This window comes from Ictalurus furcatus, chromosome 3 (genome assembly GCF_023375685.1).
Source record: "Ictalurus furcatus strain D&B chromosome 3, Billie_1.0, whole genome shotgun sequence".
Taxonomy (NCBI): Eukaryota; Metazoa; Chordata; class Actinopteri; order Siluriformes; family Ictaluridae; genus Ictalurus; species Ictalurus furcatus.
The window spans coordinates 8,205,278-8,229,221 of record NC_071257.1 but is presented as its reverse complement, the minus strand read 5'-3'; the positions used below and the strand labels follow the sequence as shown (position 1 = coordinate 8,229,221).

At 38.7% G+C, this 23,944-nt stretch overlaps 1 protein-coding gene across 1 annotated transcript in view; it reads left to right on the top strand.

The window, feature by feature from the left end:
• Positions 1-20,465, top strand: part of acoxl (acyl-CoA oxidase-like) — a 36,948-nt gene extending 16,483 nt beyond the window's left edge. Inside the window, 6 exon segments of the mRNA XM_053620160.1 lie at positions 1,354-1,471; positions 3,172-3,280; positions 3,519-3,609; positions 10,124-10,190; positions 15,296-15,364; positions 20,146-20,465. Coding sequence (XP_053476135.1) covers positions 1,354-1,471; positions 3,172-3,280; positions 3,519-3,609; positions 10,124-10,190; positions 15,296-15,364; positions 20,146-20,398 — 707 coding nt within the window. The 3' untranslated portion in view covers positions 20,399-20,465.
• The last annotated feature ends 3,479 nt before the right edge of the window (positions 20,466-23,944 follow it).

Below are 23,944 nucleotides of genomic sequence, written 5' to 3'. Positions count from 1 at the left end.
CCCGCTCTTCCTGTTGTGGCCGTATGGGGCAGGATGTTAGTCATACAGATATAATACGTATGGAATTTGGGTTTTTCTAAGTGTGTATAGCCATATTAGTGTTAAGGTATTCGTGACCCTTTTCATGCACAGATGTTGAACCCAGGACTTCCACAGCTGTTAGTGATGCTTCATTCAGGTTGATACCCTCATCAGGTATACCAAGACAGTTTTGGTGCTGTATGTAAATGGTTCATACATGTACTGTGAATGTTTTGTTTTTTTTTGGTGTTTTTTATGGGGTATTTATGGGTTTTTATTTTTAAAGGTATACTCAGCTTAATTTAACTCTTGAGACCTGATGCCTTCTACCAGCATCAAAAATACAGCTGTTTCTTCACCACTTTACACATGTTCAATTCCAGAACAATTGGTGCTCTTTGTGAAAACGAGCAAAAAAAGAATATGTAAAAGGAATAATAGTTGTAATGAGTAATATTTTGAACATAAACATTTGGGAATGGTGTACAGTAGTTTGCGATAAACATAACATTTTGCTGAGTGGTGCATTTAAAAATATATATTTTTCCTAATTAATATTTGGCAAAGCTTTCACCGGGAACAGTAACAGCACAGCGTCTCTGTAGTGTACAACAACGTTGGAGATATTTGTAGATAGTCCTGGACAGTTCTTCATGCAGAACATTTCAAGCTCTTAAATTCTTAGGTTTGTGTATGTGGACTGTCTTCAATTTGACTTTAGTTTTATTATTACAGGCCTTATTGTGCTCAATGGTATATTTTTAACGGGATGTTTTTTATGTTCATTAGCTGACATCACATCAGACAGCCATCTCTTTTGTGTTGAACATTCTTTGGTTTTCATCATGGTGATGGATTATGAAGGGTTTTTATGAAGGAACTAAAAGCAATTCAGAAAAACATTTTTTTTTTCCTTTTCAAGATTGACAATTTGTGTTTATTTTAAATATCCTTTAGTATTGGAGATAACAAGTTTGAATCACGACAATGCCACCTGTAGCCTGGAGACAAGGGAGCAAAATTGGCCGTACTCCTTGGGTAGGAAGGATGCCATACTTTCTCACACCTGTCAATCATAGCGACACTAGCCTATCGTGGGTATCTGTAGGCTCATATATGTGGAAGAGGGCAGATAGCACTTTCCACGGAGTTTGTTACACTGCCCTGTTCGAAAAGATGCCTTTGGCTGGCTTTATATGTCTATATGTCTCACACTCCCCAGTTGTTAGCTGTCGCAGGGTGCGCATTGGCAGGCGACCAAATTGGATGGGAAATGGGGGGATTGTTTTGCTTTTTTTTGGCTTTTTGGATGTTTTTGCCTTTCTGTCCTAGATTAATAGGTGGTGCTTTGTGAATTTTTGAGCCAGTACTACAGGCAGAATGGGAAAAGTGTGGTATTTGGAATGATCAAAAACAGGACAAGTTATGCCTCCGACAGCCTCAAAACCAGGTCTGAATTGTCTAATTTGCCTTTGCATCTGTGTGCAGTTCACATGTTGTTACAGGCGAATGAAAATGGTGGTGGCTTAGTGGTGGGAAGTGGCAGCTCAGTGTTTAAGGCATCGGGATACTGGGCTACAGATTGGAAGTTCTTGAGTTCAAATCTCAGGACCACTTAGCTGCCACTGTTGGGCCCTTGAACAAGGCCCTTAATCTCTAAACTGCTCAATTGTATCTTGTCTTAATTTTTAAGTCAATTTGTGTAAAAATGTTTACATGAGGTAACTGTAAAATGCAAAGTGTACAATGTTAACTACAGTAACTTGTGTGATTTAAATAAACATATATCTGGAAAATTAAATGAACATATTAGTCTGGAATAGATTACATATCTACTTAGCAAGGTAAAACTCATATATTAAATGTACTAAAGAAAGGATAACAATAATGATAATAAACAGAAACCAAGCTGTTGTTGTCATCCCTGTCCTCTATGCTGGAACATATAAAACTGAGGAATAAATAGAAATAGTGTGGTTTTTGGGTTTCTAGTCATTAGATAATAGAGCATAGAGGTGTCCTCAGACATGAAAGGTAGACAACTGTGTTCATTGTAGTTACTGAATAATATGCCTTAAAATGAGTGACTGAATAGTAAGATGGAAGTTTAAGGGCTAACAAATAATCTCAATTTAAAGGTGCACTATTGAACGTTTTTTGGTTAAAAATGAACAAAAACAATTATTGAGTAAGTACATAAAAAAAGTGAAGAATTTACAGTGGTAAGCTTATAATAATGATTTATAATTTGAGCTGTCTGGTCTGATTTTGCAGGAAATGTCAGCTTGACGTCATTCGTTTTTGTGTGGTTACGTCACGTCCGTAAACAGAAAGAAGAGCCGGCTACTACATCGCGTGTGTGGGTGCTGGGGATGGTGGCGTGTTCGTAGCTTGTTCTTACAGCAGTTGCTCAGAATTTAAAGTTGTCATCTAGATTAATCTGGATCGTTCTAAACGCAATCATCGTTGACATCTGGGGAATCAGCTGTTGTCAAAACCAAGAAACCTAGAACTGTGGAGAGCCTGCAGTTAAAAAAAGAAAGCGAACAAGTCCGTGCTAAAACAAGAATAAATATTGTCATGGCTTTTGAGAAGTGGCGAAAACTCTGAGATCTGAATGGACTGAGGACTGATGCAGAGATGTTTTTTTTTCTGCTGAACAGTTAAGACATTTCAGTGGCTCAATAGGTAGCTAGCTAACATTAGCACACTTACTTGCTTGATTCAGCTGGGTATCGAGTTTCCTATGTTTTTTTTTTCCTTTTTTTTGCTATGGTCAGTGTGGGAAATTGCACATATTTTCTGCTAGCTATGAGAGAGAGCAACTCACCTCTACTCCAAAAAAACCTTATCCTCCGCCACCTCCATTGTCAATTACTGGAGCTAATACGCAACTCATAAGTATACCTCAAACCATCAGATTAATCCGCGCAGAGGAGCAGTGCCGAAGCACAACCCACACGAAAAAATAACTCCGCAAGTAACTTGAAGTTTTATATTTCAAACAGAGATGGCGATAGAGAGGCAAAAGTTCCGTACTCTAGCTTTAAGTTTGTTTGTTTTTTTTATTTATTTCTGGCTCCTGAGCAGATGGATTGATTTTGCTTCACTTTGCAGCACTAATGCAAACATATCTCTTCTCTTCAACAGCTTCCCCAGTTTCTTTGTAGATAAAGGAGACCTGAGCTTCCTGCTGAATGCTTTGTGCTACAGGGAGAAGGTCTTACAATGTAGCCTTGCTGCACGCCTTTACACTAAGGTCAGTGTCACTGGGGCCCTCTCAGAGGGAAAAAAACCCAGTTTCCTGTACATGTTTTTAGCCGTTATTTATTTTGTGGTGGTTGAGGAGCTGCTATTGGCTGGTGGTTGTTCACTGAACTTATAGGGCATATACATGTATATCCACTATGGCATTAATGTCTAGTCGCATTAGTAAATGATGAATAATCTCTAATTACCCTTTTAATATTTTATTAATATTTTTATATTATCTTGAGCACGTTAATAAGAACAAAGAAGAGTTTTTCAGTACCTGGAACTCATGCCTGCATTATTTAATTGGCCTTGGCCTGGCACACATACACAGAGGTAACACCTCACACCATGTTTTTGTTGTGGGGCTATAAGACTGTATTTTCTCCTGACTTAAAGCACTGCCTTATAATTCTTGTCCCATTTCTTAACACCCAGTGAATGTTAAAAAATTATATCAGCACACTACCTAACTACTAACTAAATACAACAGACCTAATTATTTTATCTATAACAAATAAGAACAAACAGCTCAGTTATGGCTAGTAAATGCCAGTTCACACCAAAAGCTTTTATAAAGCGTCTTTTCATAGCACTTCTATTTTTAACCAACTTTTAAATCCACACCAGCTGCAAAAAAAATAAAAAAAAACACACTGTAAAAACACACACAAAAACGACCTGCTGATTTTTTTTAATGCACACGTAAATGAAGCATAATATCTATAGAAACCCAGTGAAATCTTGTCAGTGAAATTTTTTTAATTTAAATTTTACTTCACAAAATGAAGGAATTTATTTGCATAATATCTGGCAGTATCATTAATACCATTAATAGCTTTATCTTATTACACAAGGTCAGATGCTGTACTTTCACTTTCTTTCTCACATGACTTTCCTTTTATGCTTTTGGGTCCATCCCCTCTCTCCAAATATGATCTTAAAACTATCAAATAAAATGATTTTCCACCCTACCAAAATCGAGCTGTAAGTGTTTCAAAGTGGGTTTTTTTTTGTGTGTGTGTGTGTGTGTGTGTGTGTGTGTGTGTGTGCTTATTACACTATTACTAAAATATAAACATAAAATCTAGTGACAGAAAAAAAACTGAATATATTTGTTGTAAACTCTGCAAGCCTGCTGGTCATTTCTACCACTTTATGAAATCTGAAAGTGAAATCAAATAATATGTCATAACAAAAATGTGCTATCACAATGTCGGGTTCTTAATGCAAAGGAATCAAGTGAATATGTTTGGATATCACAGCAGAACGCTTAATCACGCCTCTACAAACCTTCTTCACATTTTTGGCACTCTGTGTCGCGTTACCACCTGGATCAATGGTCAAGAAAAAATCAAACATGTACACTGCACCCTTCTTGTGCCTTGTTTTTACTTGTGCAATGATATGTAATAGTCTATAGCTCTGCGAATGTATAATGTTATAATGAGCATTAAATGGGTTAAAGACAATGTTTCATTCTGTTTGTTCTTATAAGTAAATACGAACTTGAGTGGCTGTGTGTGCGTGTGTGTGTGTGTGTGTGTGTGTGTGTGTGTGTGCTCTAAAATACTTTTCAGTATGTTGTTAACCAAAGAGCTATACAAAGCTGATATCCCCCCCATACCAAATTTCCATTCTCTCATCTTCCTCCCACACATACATACATACATACACACACACACACTCACACACAAGAATATGAATCTCATCTGACAGATGTTACAGACAGAAGGCTTATTCTAAATCCACTCTGCCATTTTATTCTGTGCTTTTTATTAAAATCAGTTAATATAAGAGATTTTTTTAAAGAGCATGTTATAGTTTAATACACGTTATTCTTTATATAGATTGTTCTAAAAAAAATTTCTGATTCACATAATTAATGGCATTAAAGTGTTTCTATGTTTCTGACAGGAGGATGTTTACTAAGCTCTGTGCTGCAGTAAACATGATTCGCTTTGTGTACACTCACATTCACACAGTTTAATTCCCATCTAGTGCCACGTGAATGAAGACCAAGCCTTGTTAAAGAAGGTATGTGTGAAAAAAAAACAGGTTTCCACTGATCTGTTCACGGCATCTCACGCCACTCTGTTCTTCCGACTCATTGAGTCTATGGAAAGTTCTCAGAAGTGCCACAAACAGCTTCTTGTACCCACAATTGACAGCTCGGGGTTTTGTAATTTTGTTATTGAGTAGTGGAAAAAAAAAATTGCAGAGAAGCAACGTTGACCAGACAAATTTTTTTTGGATGCACGTTGAGGGTACAAAGGTCTTGATTCCGTTTGTTGTGTCCTATCTGTAGTTTCCCTACACTCTGTCTGCAATGTGCTGTACAGTATTAGAATTACAAAATGTTTACATACATTCTTTACTAACACTGCACGCGGAAATACACGCGCTTGTCACCCTATATGCAGAACTCATGTGCCATCCTCATTTACTGTCATCCATTATTAGTATCCAGAACTATACAAAGCCACCTTACATGCCACACATAACTCAATACAAAGCTAATGTCTGTAGGAGTTTTAATAAAAAATGAAAATAAGAATCACTTTGACAATCAGGGAGAAAAAATAATTATAGTGACTTGCAAAAGTATTCAACTCCATTAAATGTAATAAGATTCATCTCACTTACAAATGACACTGGCACAGAAGTCAGTCTTTAAAAAAAAAAAAAGTTAATGAATGCTACTTACATTCATTCATTCATTCAATCCCTTCAGATAATACTTGGTAGAACCATCTTTTTCTGCAATAACAGCTTTAAGCCTCTTCCTACCAGCTTTGCACACTGTTTGGGAGTGATGTTCGCCCTTGCTCCAGGTTGATTGCAGTCTTTTGATTGCAGTTTTCAAACAGTGCCAAGGATTGTCAGTAAGATCTGGTTTTTAGCCATTGTAGAAGATTCGACTTTTTGTTTTAACCACTCCTGCATTGCTTTGAACTTGTGTTTGGGATTGTCCACTGTCCTTCTGAAAGCTGAAGTTCCTCCCATGCTTTAGTTTTTTGTTGCTGTTTTTTTTTTTCTAGCAGACTTAAGCAGGTTCTCTTGTAATATCCCCAAGTATTTTGCTAAATTCCCATCAATTTTGAATACTTTGGTAACAAGTTTTCAAATGCATGCCATACCCCACCTCACATACGTCCATTGAATAAAAGAAGTACAGATTAACATAACAAGGTCTTGTGTTTCAGCTACTGTAGCTAGCCAGTGCATTGCAATATCGATAAAGTCTGTGATTACTGGAAGTGTTTAACTCCGAGGTGTATTTAAATGATAGTTAAAATGGAAGCGCTTTTTCCCCTCCATGAGATACACTTGGCAGATGACTTAAAGCACTTTCGTTTCTCATTGATCTCACATTTTTTTTTTTTTTTTTGGCCAATTACATTTTCTCTCCCTACCACTGCATAATTATGCCCATGAAGGTCACATCTTTGTTTTGTTGTTTTTTAAATACAATGAATTACTTTACTTGCTTAATTGAACTTAATTAAATCTAGCCTGTTAAATGTAGTTAGCTAATGTTTGCAAGGAAAATTGGCTTTCTAGCATTTCTAGATAGTTAACCTATCTAATAAGCATATGCTAAGGGCTTAAAACAATGACATAAAACCTTTTAGATTGATAATTACACATGAAAGATTTTGCCACAAAAATAAAATTAGATGCGACACAGCTCTGCATTTGAATTTTTTATTGTGTTTGTTAAATGTACTTAGTGGAATCCAGAGCAAGGTTACAGTGGTGCTTCCAACACAAAAATGTTTAATTGGTTTTATTATAATATTAATTTACATTTAAACAAAAGTAAGACTGTGTTTACAGTCAGTTGTATAGCGCAATGTTAGGTCATACCATATTTACCATAGCCAGACTGTATATAAACCGTTAAAAGGCACTAAAGCTAGCTAGCAAGAAAAAATGGTACCTAGCTAGTTACATTTTACTGAAGATTTTGGCACAATTTCTATTTTAAAATTCAGAGGCATGATGGTAAGTGTGGTTAAAAAAAAAAAGTAGACAAAATGTCATTTGAAAATACAGTCCCCTCTGAAACTATTAGAACAGCAAGGCCAATTCATTTGTTTGTGATGTACACCAAAGACATTTGAATTTGAGATCAAAAGATGGATATGAGATGAGAGTTAAGGATTTCAGATTTTATTTCCTGGTGTTTACATTCAGATGTCTTAAACAATATAAAACATAAAACCTTTTGTATTAGACCACCCAATTTTTAGGTGAGAAAAAGTATAGGAACAGATAAGACTTACTAAATAACACTTAATATTTGGTTGCATATCCCTTGCTTGCAATAACTGCATCAATCTGAAGACCCATTGACCTCACCAAACTGTTGCATTTTTCTTGTACTGCAGCTTCTTTCAGTTGTTGTTTGTTTTGTGGGGGTTCTCCCTTCAATCTTCTCTTCAGGAGGTGAAATGTTGCTCAATCGGGTTAAGTTCTGGCGATTGATTTGGTCTTTCTAAAACCTTCCAGTTTTTCCTCTGTTGAGGTCCTTTGCTGGGTTGGCAGTGTGTTTTTTGGTCATTGTCTTGCTGCATGATGAAGTTATTTCTGATTAACTTGAATACATTTCTCTGTAAATTGGAAGACAGATTGTTTCTGTAGACTTCTAAATTCATTCTGCTGCAACCATCATGAGTTACATCAACAATAAAGATTAGTGAGCCTGTTCCAGAAGCAGCCATGCAAACCCAAGCCATGACACTATCTCCACCATGCTTGACTGATGAGCTTGTATGTTTTGGATTATGAGCAGATCCATTTCTTTCTCCACACTTTGGCCTTTCCATCACTTTGGTAGAGGTTCAACTTGGTTTCAGAACTTTTGTGGCTTATCTCTGTACTTCCAGTCGAAGTCCAATCTGGCTTTCCGATTCTTATTGCTGATGAGTGGTTTGCATCTTGGGTATGGCCTCTATGTTTCTGCTCTTGAAGTCTTCTTTGAATAGTGGATTGTGATACCTTCACCTATGAAGGTTGTTGGTGATGTCACTAACTGTTGTTTTTGGGTTTTTCTTCACAACTCAACAATTTTTCTGTCATCAACTGCTGTTATTTTCCTTGGCCGACCTGTTCAATGTCTGGTTGTTAGTATACCAGTGGTTTCTTTCTTTTTCAGAACATTTATTTGTTATATTGGTTATGCCCAATGCTTGTGCAATGGCTCTGATAGTTTTTTCCTCTTTTCTCAGCTTCAAAATGGCTTGCTTTTCTCCCTTAGACAGCTCTCATGCTGGTTTATCCTTTTTAACAACAAATGCAGTCTTTACAGGCAAAACCTAAAGCTCAAACCAAGAGTAGACATTCAAAGCTATTCATTCTTTGAACAATCAGTTTAACAGGGCACACCTGGGCAGCAAAAAACACCTATCAGTCACATGTTCCAATATTATTGATCACTTTAAAAAATGGGTGGGCTCAAATAAAAGGTGTCATGTTCTAAGTTATTTAACACATCTAGATGTAAATATGAGGAAATGAAAGTAGAAATTCTGATCTCTTGTCTCATATCTTTTGAACTTAAACCCCAATGTCTTCAATGTATAGCAAAAACAATAGAATTGGCCTTTCAGTTCCAATACATTCAGAGGGGACTGCATTTCTCTGTGGAGAAAAAAATGAAGGAAGATTGATTAAGATGACACTGATATGATGAATAGCTTGAGAATCGCTCCTCGTGTGTCATATTTAGTCAACACTGTTCCATTAGCTACATTGGATTAACAATACCTTCAGCAAGTTTGTTAGTCTCCTTCTATTGAAATGATTGCAAAGTTAATCAACTTTATCTAGCCTATTTATCTGTAAACAGACAGCTTTTGCACACGATATGTTGACTCAGTACAGGGCAAAGTGATGTTGAATCCAAAGCTCTGGACATTTTACCTTCTAATATGTATTATCGGGAATAAAGAAAATAAGCTGAAAAGTGCATGTCTACAAGCAACAACAATAATGGACACATCATGCTGAGGAGAGAGCAACGTTTTTTATATGAAGATTCCAAGAAATCCTCTGTGAGTCACCTTTTGACCTCTATTGAAAGTCAGGTTCAAGTCCTAGAAAATCTCACTGCTGTAGAGTTCAGAACATTTGGCTTGTGAAGGGCTTGGTGGTATTATTTTGGCACTTTAGGACATCAGTGGCACAGGTTAACTGAAGTCTCTAACCTTCAGCACAGCATTTATAATGCTGCTTTCAAATGGTCTCAGAAGTGGAAAGTCAGAACTTGTAATTATGTCTGTTTTGACTTCCATGCATTCAAGCAACAATGTAGCCAATGTTAGTGATATGAGCGATGCATTTACCTCCTCAAAACAGCAAAACAGCAAACTGTGTAGTGAGTGTTAGAGATTTAACAAGCAAATGTCTCTGTATGTTGACTGATCTAAAGCAAATTCCAATATATACTGTATAACTCATTTAAGAGTTAAGAAGTGCTGCTTTGTTTACTGTTGATGCTGTGATGATATGACGTCATATGCTGAACCCGGTGTTGAGACGAACTTCCTGACTTTCTGAGTAAGAATTCTAAACTGAGATGATGCTTCCTTTGGATTTTCATAGTCAGAGTTTGAACATTTAGCAGGTTATAACTTAGCGTAACACAGCATAACTCCCTGATCACTGCAGGTGTCTGTTACAATATCCACGACAATATGACAATACCCATTCATTGAGAGATATATAAAGGATGTCTGACAAGGGGTTTAAAATGTCTCAATATTTTGGGGATTTCTTAAACCAGGGCCTTTTGCATTAAAAATGTAGAATGTCTGGAGTCTGCTGTCATGGCAGTTAAATGCAGTAGAGATTATAACACAGACACCAAGGATCCAACTGGAGCAGCCAGATAGAGATGAGCAGGTAATGCTAGGATTTTTGCTTGAAATATCCTTTTAGAGGACAAAGGAAAAGTTGTTGAATTTACTAAAACTATATATACACTATATGGCCAAAGGTTTGTGGACACCTGCCCATCACTCGTATGTGGGCCTTCCCCAAACAGTTTCCACAAAGATGGAGGCACTCAGTTACACAAAAACGTTAAAGCATGACTGTGCCCCTGTGTGCAATGCGAGGTCCTTAAAGGCATGGTTTGCTATGGTTGGAGTGGAAGAAATTAAATGGCCTGAATTGGAACGCCGACTGCGTCCCAGGCTTCCTTGCCTGACATCAGTGACTGGCCTCACTAATGCTCTTGTGGCTGATTGAGCAAATCCCCACAGCCTCGCTCTAAAATATAATGGAAAGCCTTCTCAGAAGAGTGAAGGTTATTATAACAGCAAAAGGGAACTAAATCTGGAGTGCGATGTTCAACAAGAACATATAGGTGTGATGGTCAGGTGTCCACAAACGTTTGACCATGTTCTGTAAGTTCACAGTATGTATTGAGCTGTTTACTTTTTATGTATTCAACATGGATGTTTTGCATTAATCTAGTTTGAACTGTTTAGTGACAGATCTGAGAGATCCATTGTGTGTAGGGGCGGAAGTGTGGTGCAGCAGGTAGTGCAGGTGCCTCACAACTCCATGGTCCAGAGTAGAGATGACATTTTTGTAAGTCTTTTCAGTTCATTCAGTTAAATGATTTTTGGAGTCCTACACCAATCTGTTTATTTGTGTGGTATACTCAAATTTGTAGCCTAATCATGCTGCTGCCCAAGGTAGACAACAAACAAATTGATCAGAATAAAATAGCTAATAATCATTGCTACTTGTGTCATAAAGGTGTAAAATGTGAATACTTGTATGTCTGTGAAGAAGAAATATTTCTCACACATAGCCCAACATTGACCACTAATTCCTGTACTGAAACGCTGGAAATCTCCTGCTCTGACAGAACAAGCCTGAACAGGACACATTAAATTCACTCGTTCAGTTGAACTGCTGAGGAGAGACAGGAGGAATGGCTTAGGTTCTGTGTACATGCAATTGCAAATACAACTTGCACAACTCACAGATGTGGTTAAAGAAACTGACAGAGAAGGGTTTTTTTATGTTTATAAAACATTCCCTGATTCAAAAACTGATCTGCTGAATGAGAGAGAAGCAAATCCCAGTCACTATCAGAAGCATTCACTGACTCAACCGGCAAGGATCAGGTTGCAAAACCCGTCAGGAACAACTGAACAAAAGGAATGATTTAGTGCATGGCTGTGACAGATACTGACTAGTAACTCATTCAAAAGGTCCTGGGTCCAATTCTGGGTTCTGGTTGCTGTCTTTGTGGGGTTTTACATGTGATTATGTAGGGGTTTTTGTTCTGGGTGTTCTGGTTTCCTCCAAAATCCCAAAACACATCCCTTCTGTAGGTGGATTGACTGGGCTAAATTGCTGAGGTTGAAGTTGGAGGACATGTATGGTAAAATTCCACAAGAAGATAAAATATAATGTTTTTTTTTTTTTTTTTTTTTTTGCTGAATTAAAATAAAAACTATTTTAAAAGAAAAAGAGAAAAAAAAAACCAAGGTATATATTATAGATGTATTGATAGTCACAATACAGACGTATATTATGGTGCTATCCATCATGTAGTTACTGTATAAGCTTTTCCCCCTACTCTTCAAGGGCTTTTTTGCTTATCACTTTTTGACTGTTAAATGTCTTTAACATGATAATTACATGCCAAGTTTGCAGTTAAGATGCTGAATGCCCCTTTCAGTGTTTGCTAAGCCAATCAATTTATTATTATTATTATTATTATTATTATTATTATTATTATTATTATTATTATTGATGTATTTCTTTCTTTAGTTATTTTTTCTCATGTAATTATTTCGAACTATGTATTATAAGTTACGAACACAAATAGTTCTGAAACCTTCTGACTGGCTGTGGAAAAAAGGGTGGGTGTAGGGTGGTCCTTTTCAGTCCAGTCGTGTGAAACTGTTCTTGTGGTTCAAACCCTGTAGAATCGGCTCATGTCAGGCTTCTGGTATGCAACTGCACTCTCAGTTTCATTTTGCGATGCCTTGCTCTGTATTTAGCCGAAAGAGGTTAATGCATTTCAATGAGCAATTCTGGTCATGCTCATGTCCATCTCGTTTTTTTGGTTTTGTACACATGAAGAAGAGCGTACACAGTGACTGCGAGAGAGAGAGAGCGAGAGAAGAAGACATTTGTCACTAACTGATTGTAGTTATACTTTTTATAATTGCAGCCGTTATACTTCTACACAGGTGTATAATCATTTCCCGATAAGTAGCAATGTTTTTCCAATAGCAAGAATGCAATTCTGCATGTCTGATAGCAATCTGACACAGGACAGTGAGCATGCAATATTGCAAAGAAGTAATGTAGTAAGTAGAAGGTCATTTCTGCTCCATCAACTATCTAATCATCTATCTGTCATCACCCATCTAAAGAAACACATATATGTTTTTGTACAGTGAGGGAAAAAAGTATTTGATCCCCTGCTGATTTTGCACGTTTGCCCACTGACAAAGAAATGATCAGTCTATAATTTTAATGGTAGATTTATTTGAACAGTGAGAGACAGAATAACAACAAGAAAATCCAGAAAAACGCATGTCAAAAATGTTATAAATTGATTTGCATTTTAATGAGGGAAATAAGTATTTGACCCCTCTGCAAAACATGACTTAGTACTTGGTGGCAAAACCCTTGTTGGCAATCACAGAGGTCAGATGTTTCTTGTAGTTGGCCACCAGGTTTGCACACATCTCAGGAGGGATTTTGTCCCACTCCTCTTTGCAGATCTTCTCCAAGTCATTAAGGTTTCGAGGCTGACGTTTGGCAACTCAAACCTTCAGCTCCCTCCACAGATTTTCTATGGGATTAAGGTCTGGAGACTGGCTAGGCCACTCCAGGACCTTAATGTGCTTCTTCTTGAGCCACTCCTTTGTTGCCTTGGCCGTGTGTTTTGGGTCACTGTCATGCTGGAATACCCATCCACGACCCATTTTCAATGCCCTGAATGAGGGAAGGAGGTTCTCACCCAAGATTTGACGGTACATGGCCCCGTCCATCGTCCCTTTGATGCGGTGAAGTTGTCTTGTCCCCTTAGCAGAAAAACACCCCCAAAGCATAATGTTTCCACCTACATGTTTGATGGTGGGGATGGTGTTATTGGGGTCATAGGCAGCATTCCTCCTCCTCCAAACACGGCGAGTTGAGTTGATGCCAAAGAGCTCCATTTTGGTCTCATCTGACCACAACACTTTCACCCAGTTGTCCTCTGAATCATTCAGATGTTCACTGGCAAACTTCAGACGGGCATGTATATGTGCTTTCTTGAGCAGGGGGACCTTGCGGGCGCTGCAGGATTTCAGTCCTTCACGGCGTAGTGTGTTACCAATTGTTTTCTTGGTGACTATGGTCCCAGCTGCCTTGAGATCATTGACAAGATCCTCCCGTGTAGTTCTGGGCTGATTCCTCACTGTTCTCATGATCATTGCAACTCCACGAGGTGAGATCTTGCATGGAGCCCCAGGCCGAGGGAGATTGACAGTTCTTTTGTGTTTCTTCCATTTGCGAATAATCGCACCAACTGTTGTCACCTTCTCACCAAGTTGCTTGGCAATGGTCTTGTAGCCCATTCCAGACTTGTGTAGGTCTACAATCTTGTCCCTGACATCCTTGGAGAGCTCTTTGGTCTTGGCCATGGTGGAGAGTTTGGAATCTGATTGATTGATTGCTTCTGTGGACAGGTGTCTTTTATACAGGTAACAAGCTGAGATTAGGAGCACTCCCTTTAAGAGTGTGCTCCTAATCTCAGCTCGTTACCTGTATAAAAGACACCTGCGAGCCAGAAATCTTTCTGATTGAGAGGAGGTCAAATACTTATTTCCTTCATTAAAATGCAAATCAATTTATAACATTTTTGACATGCGTTTTTCTGGATTTTTTTGTTGTTATTCTGTCTCTCACTGTTCAAATAAATCTACCATTAAAATTATAGACTGATCATTTCTTTGTCAGTGGGCAAACATACAAAATCAGCAGGGGATCAAATACTTTTTTTCCCTCACTGTATGTTTTAAAGATGAAATTAGGGGAAACACTGCAGTCTCAGTGTTTTATGTGGGTATTTATGTGCATTTATTTGTTGCCATTTTATTGTTGTACATTTATCAGGTTAAGCTGTAAAAGTTTCTTCATCTGAAGACAGTTGTACCATTCTTGGTGCATTATGAGCGAGCCATCATTTTGGAACATTAATGTTGTTTTTCAGCACAGTGATGAATGGTGTACGTACAGCTTTAGGTTGAGGATAAATATGAAGTCCCTGGTGTTCAATCAAGGATTTAGGCACAATTTAAACAAGCTGCCCCTGGCCCACACAGTCTGTAGGTCCTACGCAGCTGTGGCAGATTAACGAGAGAGGTCAAAGTTCGTCCCAGATGGTTTGCCGAATGCCCTGTTAGCTGAGCTGCAGGGACACGGGTTACGCTATTCCTCTCTGTCCACTCAGTTAAGCAAACATCTTACTCAGTGTTGCTGCTGCTGTTGTTTGTTTTTTTCCGACCAGCTCTTTGATGCTATGCAGTGGTTAGTTCTCACTTGCCTAAGTCGAGTGGAGATATTAACCTGCAATATTTTTTTCCACTCCCCTTTGTCTTCTGCAGAGCATCCTGCTTTCAATGAGCTTAAACCACTAGAAACATGTTCCATTCGATCATAGACCTGTACACAGACCCTCTTTTATAGCAAACAAAATATAAGGTATGCTGTTTGTTACTGTTTATTCTGAATAATGTAGTTAAATCGCAATTAACTGTGTTGAACAGTGTCTTTCCTTTTATATCACTTCGCTTTTAAAGGTTAAGGTCTTCTGGCGAAGAATAAACAAAATACATTATTAAGCTTTGACTGTATGTATTTCTTCTCTTTTGCCTCTAGCCTGAAACAGTGCTTGTATTTATGTTTTATGTATTTATGTATTTATGTAATATAGGCCATACACTGTATTCTGTTGCTAATCAGTATCACTGATGTGGTTTTTTCTCTATTTTCACTTGTAATTCTGCCTTCTGCACGGAAAAGGTCTTGTGTATCAGGAGCGAGGGTGGTATCTCAAACACGAGTAACAAACCTTAGTACTCATGCTATCAGACAGAACTGCAGCCAGGTACGTGTTCAGTACGACCACAATTCGTTGTCAGCTTCAAAGACCTATTAACCACAAAGCACAGATCATTGAAGGATAAAAAAAAATCATTGCCAACGCGTAGGTCTGGTAATCGAACAACAGAATTATACTTCAAAGGTGTAATATATCTGATGCTGCTTGCAAATGTAGGTGCACTGGTATGAAGAACACACAGCATGGTAACCATACAAACCAGTATCACCAGTTTCATATTTTTAAGTACACTATATTAGTGTATGCCTGACCATCTCACCTATACGTGTTTGTTGAACATCCCATTCCAGATTTACTTTTATAATAACCTCCACACCTGTGTCCACTATAGCCTCAGATTCCTGCACTTCGCTGACAAGAGTGTAACCCAGTGTGGTGTTGTACTGTTGTAGCCCGTCCACCTCAAGGTTCGATGTGTTGTGTGTTCTGAGATGCTTTTCTGCCCAGCACAGTTGTAAAGAGTGGTTATTTCAGTTGCCAAAGCCTTTCTGTCAGCTCAAACCAGGCCATTCTCATCAATGAAACATTTCTACAAACAGTTAATTGATGTTTTTTGCTTTTCGCGCCATTCTCTGTCAACTGTTGTGTGTAAAAAATCTCAGGCAGCCAGCGGTTTCTGAAATACTCAGCCTAGCCTGTCTGTCACCAACAACTAAGCCAAGTCTAAATCACTTAGCGTTTTATTCCACTGTACTGTCAGCGTGGCATGATAATTCCTGTTACTTCAAGCAGTATACTTCTGTAATAAATGAAGAGGTTTTGAAAATGTTGTGGACAAAAGAGCAAGTAATGTTTATTGTTTTGTCTATTATTATGTTTATTACTTTGTCTCTATCATGACACCTTCATTTGTAACGCATATGAACACCAATTAGTGTCTCTCAGAAAATGGTGGCAGCTACCTTTTTGAGTATTATTAGCAATTTCTTTCTTGGCAGTCTTTTTTTAATTTATATGAAATCCTCTTCATTTTATGACTCTTCACAAACAGGTAGATGAAGCAGAGAGCTAGTGATAGAATGGGAGTGTCAATAAAGGGTATTGATTACAATCCCTTTAGCCTACAGCAGACATACACACATAGCGTGTGGTTTGTGGTTTGACCAGTTGTTCACAATTAGTTGTTACTAAATACAGCAACAGCCTTATCAGCACACTCCCATGTATAGGAGCATACTGAAGCTGAGAGGACAGTGGCTTTAACACCAGTCTGTCAGTATGCAATCAGCAGTGTGTGTTTACCATTCTTCCAGAGCTAACACAGCCTCTGTGTGCACAAATAAGCCTTTCTTCAGTCGCAGAAATAACTCTATAGTTAGGACCATATGCTATTTTTTTTGGCATGAATTCTTTTCCTCTGAACCTTAAGCTTTTGTTCTAGTTATCAGCATATTTTTACGGGCCAATTTCATGAGTCTTCCATGACCTCGTCTTATGCGTCGAGTTTGTGGATTTGGACGTCGATATTAAAATTCAGTTTGTAACAGAAATCTGGGTTTTCTGGGTTGAATCGCATTCAGTGCTTGTGGACTGTGTGTCTGTAGACTAATGTTGTATGGCAGTTTGTCAAACAATTGCATTTACTAGTATATAATTAAAGGTCAATAAGCTCTTGTGGAAGCAAGTGGTTGTCCAGCAATATAGCATATTCAGTTATCAGAGTGGGATTATAAAAGCAATGTGAATCAGGAGGGTGTGAGTCATTACTGACACAGCCAGACCAACACTAAGTGGAAAGACGTCTGACTTTCTGTGCACATGAAAAGTTCCGTTGTGTATATAAGGGCTCATTAGTGTATGTGTTCATTGTCTGATGAAGAGCCATTGGGCTCGAAACATCACCTGTGGTGAGAACAAGTAATAAATAATTTTCTATTTTTGGAGCTGTAGTGTGCCAAATTTTTCTTTCTTTTCACATGAAAAGTCTTCACATCTGCAGAAAATCTGTGGAGCAAAGATTCTATATCCAGTTAATTACCATGAATTACCACACCCATGTGTGGGCTTTTCCTAAACTGTTGCCAAAAAGTGTGAAGCACAAAATCATCTAGAATGTCTTTGTATGCTGTAGCATTAAAATTTCCCTTCATTGGAACTAAGGGGCTCGAACATGTTCCAGCATGACAATGCCCCTGTGCACAAAGCGAGACATATTTTGCCAAAGTTGGTGCAGAAAGACCTGGCGTGGCCTGCAAAGAGCCTTTGGGATGAATTGGAACACTGTCTACGCACCAGGCATCCTTACCCGACATCAGTGCCCGACCTCACTAATGGGTACATCCCCACAGTCACATTCCAAAAATCTAGCGGAAAGTTTTCCAGAAGAGTGGAGGGCTACATCCCTATTACCATACTTTACAGTAGGCGAAAAGCAGCACGCCAAAGGAGAGTATGTCCGAATTCTCAGTAGGTGAGAAAAACCCCAATGATCCACTGCTTGCGCCGTGATTCTGCAGTAGGGAACCAATGGATACTTGGACACTGTGCTATCCCATAATACAACAGGACTGGAACGGAAGAACTGTCCAAATAAAAAATGGCAGAAGGCTGCGCGTCGGCTCTTTTTATTTTGTAGGTCACATGACAATGCCAACATGGCGGATGTAGGACATCCGGATAGTGTTCATACTTCTCACAGACCGTATCCTGATCAGTACGTACTGTCTCACCGGCCAAGCAGGACATACTGAATCAAGTGCAGTTGGTGCTGTCACAGTACATGATTTCGGATGCAGCAGAGGTCATTATAACAGCATTATAACATTAGAACACATATATTGTATCTTGTCTGATTGTTTGGAAAATGATTATAGGAAAATGTACTCTTTTCAACTGACATGTAAATGCAGAAGACAAACATATAAGACATATTTTTATAGAAATCTTATACGTAAGACATATGTACTTGTATATGTCTATGTACTTACAAGTGACAGTGTTGTTGTGTGCAACATTATTCACACCCACATGTGTGTTGTTATTGTGTATGTGAGTGGTGGCCCCTGGGGAGCCTGCATGGTGTAGAATCAGCAGTTGTGACAGGAGGGTGTGAGTTTTTTAAGAATGCCAGTGCTATTGTTCTCTTAGTGCTCTCATTACACTTGTCAATATTAGACAGCCTCATCAACCGCACAGCATGGGGGAAAAAAGACTCTCTCTCTCTCTCTCTCTCTCTCTCTCTCTCTCTCTCTCTCATACATCATCAAGGCTTATGAAAGTTATGAGACTGGTCTGTTGCTTTCAGGAGTTAATTAAAAAATTTTCATAATTATCATCTTTACCAAAGAAAAAAGGCTCTAGTAAATATATATTTTTTTTATAGTATTTAGTGTTGGGTGTTTTTTTTTTTGTAGTATAATTAGTAAAGAGACTGGTGCATAAATCAGGTAGGCTTCCCCACACACAAGTGGCTTCTTTCATCTTGAGAGACGTGGAGACACAGTAGTGAGTGGTGAAGAGTGAGGGAGTGAGTGGTGAAATATGCCTCATGCCTTTATAAACTCAATATGTCTTTTGAGTCGGCTTTCATCTCAACTATCCAGCGGTTAAACAAAAGCTGCGGTGGTGGAATGCTAACTAAGCTCTTTGTCAGGCAGGGTGGTGGGCAGACTGTAGTAACTTGAGTGACTCACGCAGGATTTACTGAGAAACAAACAGAAGGTGAATGAGTGTGATATGAGTAATACGTAACAAGCGTAATGTAACTCCACCCAATTTAATCAGAGAAGTGTTTTTCCTTTTACGTGAAAGGAACAAAGCTGTATTATGGATGCAGTATGTTGTTCACGAAAAGGTAAAGTTTTCAGATATAATTTTTAAAAAAAGTATGTGCAAATTAAAGAATAAGTTTTTGCTTTTTGTGGTAGTGGCTGGCTACAGCATTCCTTTGAGATAATCTTTATTATTATTATTATTCCTTTGAGATTTTTTTTTTTTTGCTTACACATATCCTTCCATGAGGATTGGGCGTTGGTTTATCATTGAATGAATAATTGTAGCACTTGTGTGTGTGTGTGTGTGTGTGTGTGTGTGTGTGTGTGTGTGTGAGGTTCAATCCCTTGCAATTATTGATTAAACGTCCTAATATATGCTTAATCTGTCACTTCACTACCTGTGGAAAGTGCCAGAACTTTCAGACCTGTCACAGAGATTACATAAGAGGCACTCAGATGTCCAGATTAGTTCTCCAGATTTTACTGTATTGGGAATCTGACAGCATTCCCCTGAAAATGTTTCAGTGCTTCCACAGTAACACTGTTGTAGTTGCACAAACATACTTTTTTTTCTCAACATTTCTAGCCATGTTCCATATAGTTTATAGTAGTGTGAGCATAAGTGTAGCGTTACAAGTTACAATGTTCATTTGTGTTGACTGAGTCAGTTTTATGTCACAAGGAACAGTAGTACACTCAAAGCCAGTGCAGGCTGTACAAAGTAAAGCAGTTCATGCATTTGCAGAGTTAAATTTATTGTAATGAATTTACACCATACAGTATTATATGGTTTGTATTAGATAATGGTATAAAACATAAGTTTTCAACAATCATATAATAATAATAAAAAAAATAAAGCTCTATACATTCTATGCAACCGTTTTGCTATTTTAAACCACTAGAGGGCATGGCAATACCTGTAGGCCACTGTATATAAAGGCATGTTCTGCTAAACTCTGATTTTCTACAGAAACAAATATTTACAACCACAAGTTTTAAGTGACCTATTAAGCACATTTCTAGATCCCAGTGCAGTGGAAATGTGTGTATTGACACTCACTTGTTCTCCATTGTTGTGTTCAGCTGTTGGAGTTGTGCAGTGAAGGACGATGTATTGAAGGTGACGTCAGACTTCAACATGCCTTCCTGTTGTATCCAATCACCCATCGCCAGTGTGCCCAACTACATTACACCTTGGGGCTTCTCCCCACAGCCGAGAGCACCATTCCCCAGTCCTAAAGCCAGCAGAGAGCCACACTAAAGCTCTGAAGTATAGAAAACCTATATACTACAACACTTGGATTAAATTGTACTGCTTCCTGTTGGTAAAACAGATTAGCAATTTCTCCTACAATGGATAACATTAGGATGTTTGGAATGATGAAAAAGAATGGCACCTTATTTGTCTTTTCAAAAGTGGGTTTTGGGTTATGTGGTGTGAATCTCTATGCTTTATGATTTGCTTGTTCCACCAATAACAATGTCATTATACAATTCAAACATTATTATTATTGAAGGTCTGTTATTATAGAAGTCTATTTATATCTGATCTTGTTTTTAATAAATACAAGCAATGTTAGTATAAAGGCCCAATTTGTTTTTAAGCACTATACAATCAGCTGTGTAATATAAAGTGCATATTAAAACTTACCAAAAAAAATGGCCGAAAGGTGAAGCACAGCAACACTTAATGTGCTGGGCAGCACCAGAGATTATTTATAAGGGAATGGTTATTGGAATTAGCTTCTATCTTCATATTGTGTTGATATTATTATTCTTATTAGTCATATCCTATATTAAAATACCACCTAAATCTACAGCTGGAAAAAATAAACATATTTTATTTAAAATAGAAGGTTTAAATAAAGCTTGCATTATTAATATTCTAAAAGAAATTGCTGGTTTACATAAAATAAAGAAAAATAAGAAAAACAACTCTTGCATTGATTCCTAACATCATTCATTGTGGACACTGGATGTCTCTGGGATTGCAGTGTCAAACAGATGTACTTAGCTTACCCAGTCTCCATATTGTTTCCACTGATCATTCCTCTTGGTTGAAAGCCATCTTCACCTCTTTACCCCCTAGCTTGTTGTTGTTAATGAGTCATTACAACTCATGATGTCCAGTGTGACATAGGCTCAGAGATTTGCCCTGCAGCCAAACACCTGGCCCTCCACTTCTCTCTGCAGTTGTATTTTGATACAAATCCAAATTTGTGTTTGAATCTCTTCCAAGCAGTCTTCCTAGTAAACCTTGAGTTTGGTGATGACTTAGTTTGTAGATTCCCTGAGCAGGTCTGGTCTCGCCGGTTTCTACAATGAGCTGAGAGAAATTGAGCTGGCAAGTCCATTAACTACCCATTATGGGGCGATGGCAAGCGAAACAGTAGGGTGGGGGTACTTGTGTATTCTCTCTCACTGATTCGAACATTCCACTTAATAAAATGTCTAGTACTCATAAGTCTTGGTGACTAGACTTTTTTATAACCAGTCACACAAAGGGCTGGATCAGTGAAGAAACCTAAGACGGGGTGTCCAATCTTATCTGCAGAGGACCTGTTTAGCTGCAGGTTTTTTCTTCAAACCAAGCAGGAGTCACCACTGGTCTCAAATACCTAATCTTGGCCTTTAATCGACTATTAGGTTTGGCTTTTGCTTGGCAGGAGCGAAAACTAGCTGGGATGAATATGAAACACCTTCCAAACATCTTCAAATCCAGTCACTTAGACTACTCGACATTCAAAAGTACCTTAATATCTAGCATGAGGCACCAATAACTATTATCCTGTTAAAGTCTTGACACTTTCTATATTGTCCCAGTCCTTTCCTAGAACTGTTGAGCAGTATCACAGGATATGATTTAGAGCGTTGTCCCCCAGTGTCATGGTCTAGGCCAGGGCCCACGTGTATTTCCCCATGTTTCCAGTATTTTCTGTCCCTCTTATTTCTGTTTGTGTGTGTGTGTGTGTGTGTGTGTGTGTGTGTGTATGTGTGTGTGTGTGTGTGCACATGTCCCTGGCCGTGGCGTTCCACCTCTCTGCTGTTCACTCCTGGCTCAGTTCCTGCTACACCCAGTCCCACCTTGCCTTCCCCATGGCTTTCCTGCTCTGCACTCAGCTCTCACGTCGCTGACCAAAGTTCAAATCCTGACCCCAACTACACGTTATCACACTCTTTTTCCCACACACCCCAGCTTCCACTTGTCTTCAATAAACCCTGTTTAACCTTCAGTCCTTGAGTCTGTGTTCTGCGTTTGGGTCCCCTTGTCTGTGTTCCTCATAACACCAGGTGCAAATTCTGCAGTAACCCTGCACATTTTTCACATTGACAACATTCTTGTAATGACTCATCAAAGTCATTGGCTAATGAGTTAATGATTAAGCCTTTGAATAGTTGAAGGAGATGAGTTAGCAGAAGGGTGAGTGCATTTTGTATGTATCATTTTACAGAAAGTACCCACAGGGAATTTATACAGTTGGTATGCCCTAGATTAAACATTAATATACACTATATGGACAAAAGTATGTGGACACCTGACCATCACACCGATATGTGCTTGTTGAACATCCCATTACAAAGATATGGGCATTAATGTAGAAATAGCCCTCCCATTGATGGATTTTGGAATGTGGCTGTGGGGATTTGTGCCCATTCATCCACAGGAGCTTTTAGTGAAGTAGGGGACTGATGTCGGGCAAGGAGGCCTGGTGCACAATCGGCCTTCCAGGTAAGTTGAGGCCAGAGCTCTCTGCAGGCCACTTTACTTCTTCCAAAACAACCTTGACAAACCGTGTCTTTATGGCCCATGCTTTGTGCACAGGGACATTGTCACACTGGAATAGGTTTAGGTTCAGCCGCTTAGCTCCAGTGAAGGGAATTTTTATGCTACATCATACAAAGCTTTTCTAGACAATTGTGTGCTTCCAACTTTTTTGGCAACAGTTTGGGGAAGGCCTACATATGGATGCAATGGTCGGGTATCAAGGTGTCGGGTACAAGGTGGAAAGGTTTGGACTAGATATAATAAGGTTTACATCCACACACATAAAAGGCTCTGGTACCAAACTTCGTGATCAAGGCAGTCTCTCTCCTACTCAGGCAAGTGTAGGATTACTCACTAGTATCCATATGATCCAAGCACATGGACTTGCAGTTGGATTTTTTTTTTTCCCAGTGGGAAGAAGATTCAATAACAAACACTTATTCAAACACAAGCTTGCTCATAAGTGTACTAAGCACCTTGGACCAAAGGTCAGTCATCAATTTTGATATTAAGACTTGAAGCCCTCCCTCCATGAGGTTTCTGGCACTGTTTTGGAGCTCTGTGGATCTCTATGATGCGTTGAAACCTTCATAGCAGCAAGTTAGCAGGAAAGTTGTGTGGTTACCACACTTCTTCAAAATGAGGGCAGTGCATTTGGACTGGGAAGGTGGTCCCTGTTTTTAAAAAGCAGACTACGTGGTGTGTTCCAAATATGCAGAAATCACACTCCTCAGCCTCCCAGGTAAAATCTATTCCAGGGTTCTGGAGCAGAGACTCAATCCAATAGTTGATCCTAGAAGGAGGTTGCAAATACAGGTGGTGGAAATTAGGTTCCTTTGTAGGGTTGCTGGGTTAACTCACTGTGATAGGTTGAGGAGCTCAGCAATCCAAGAGTGCTTCAGAGTAGAGCCTCTTGAGAGGAGCCAGTTGAGGTGGCTCGGATACCTTACAAGGACACCTCCTGTTTGGTTCCCGCTAGAGATTTATCGAGAGTCCAGGGAAGACCTATGACAAATTAGAAAGATTATATAGCAGGGTTGG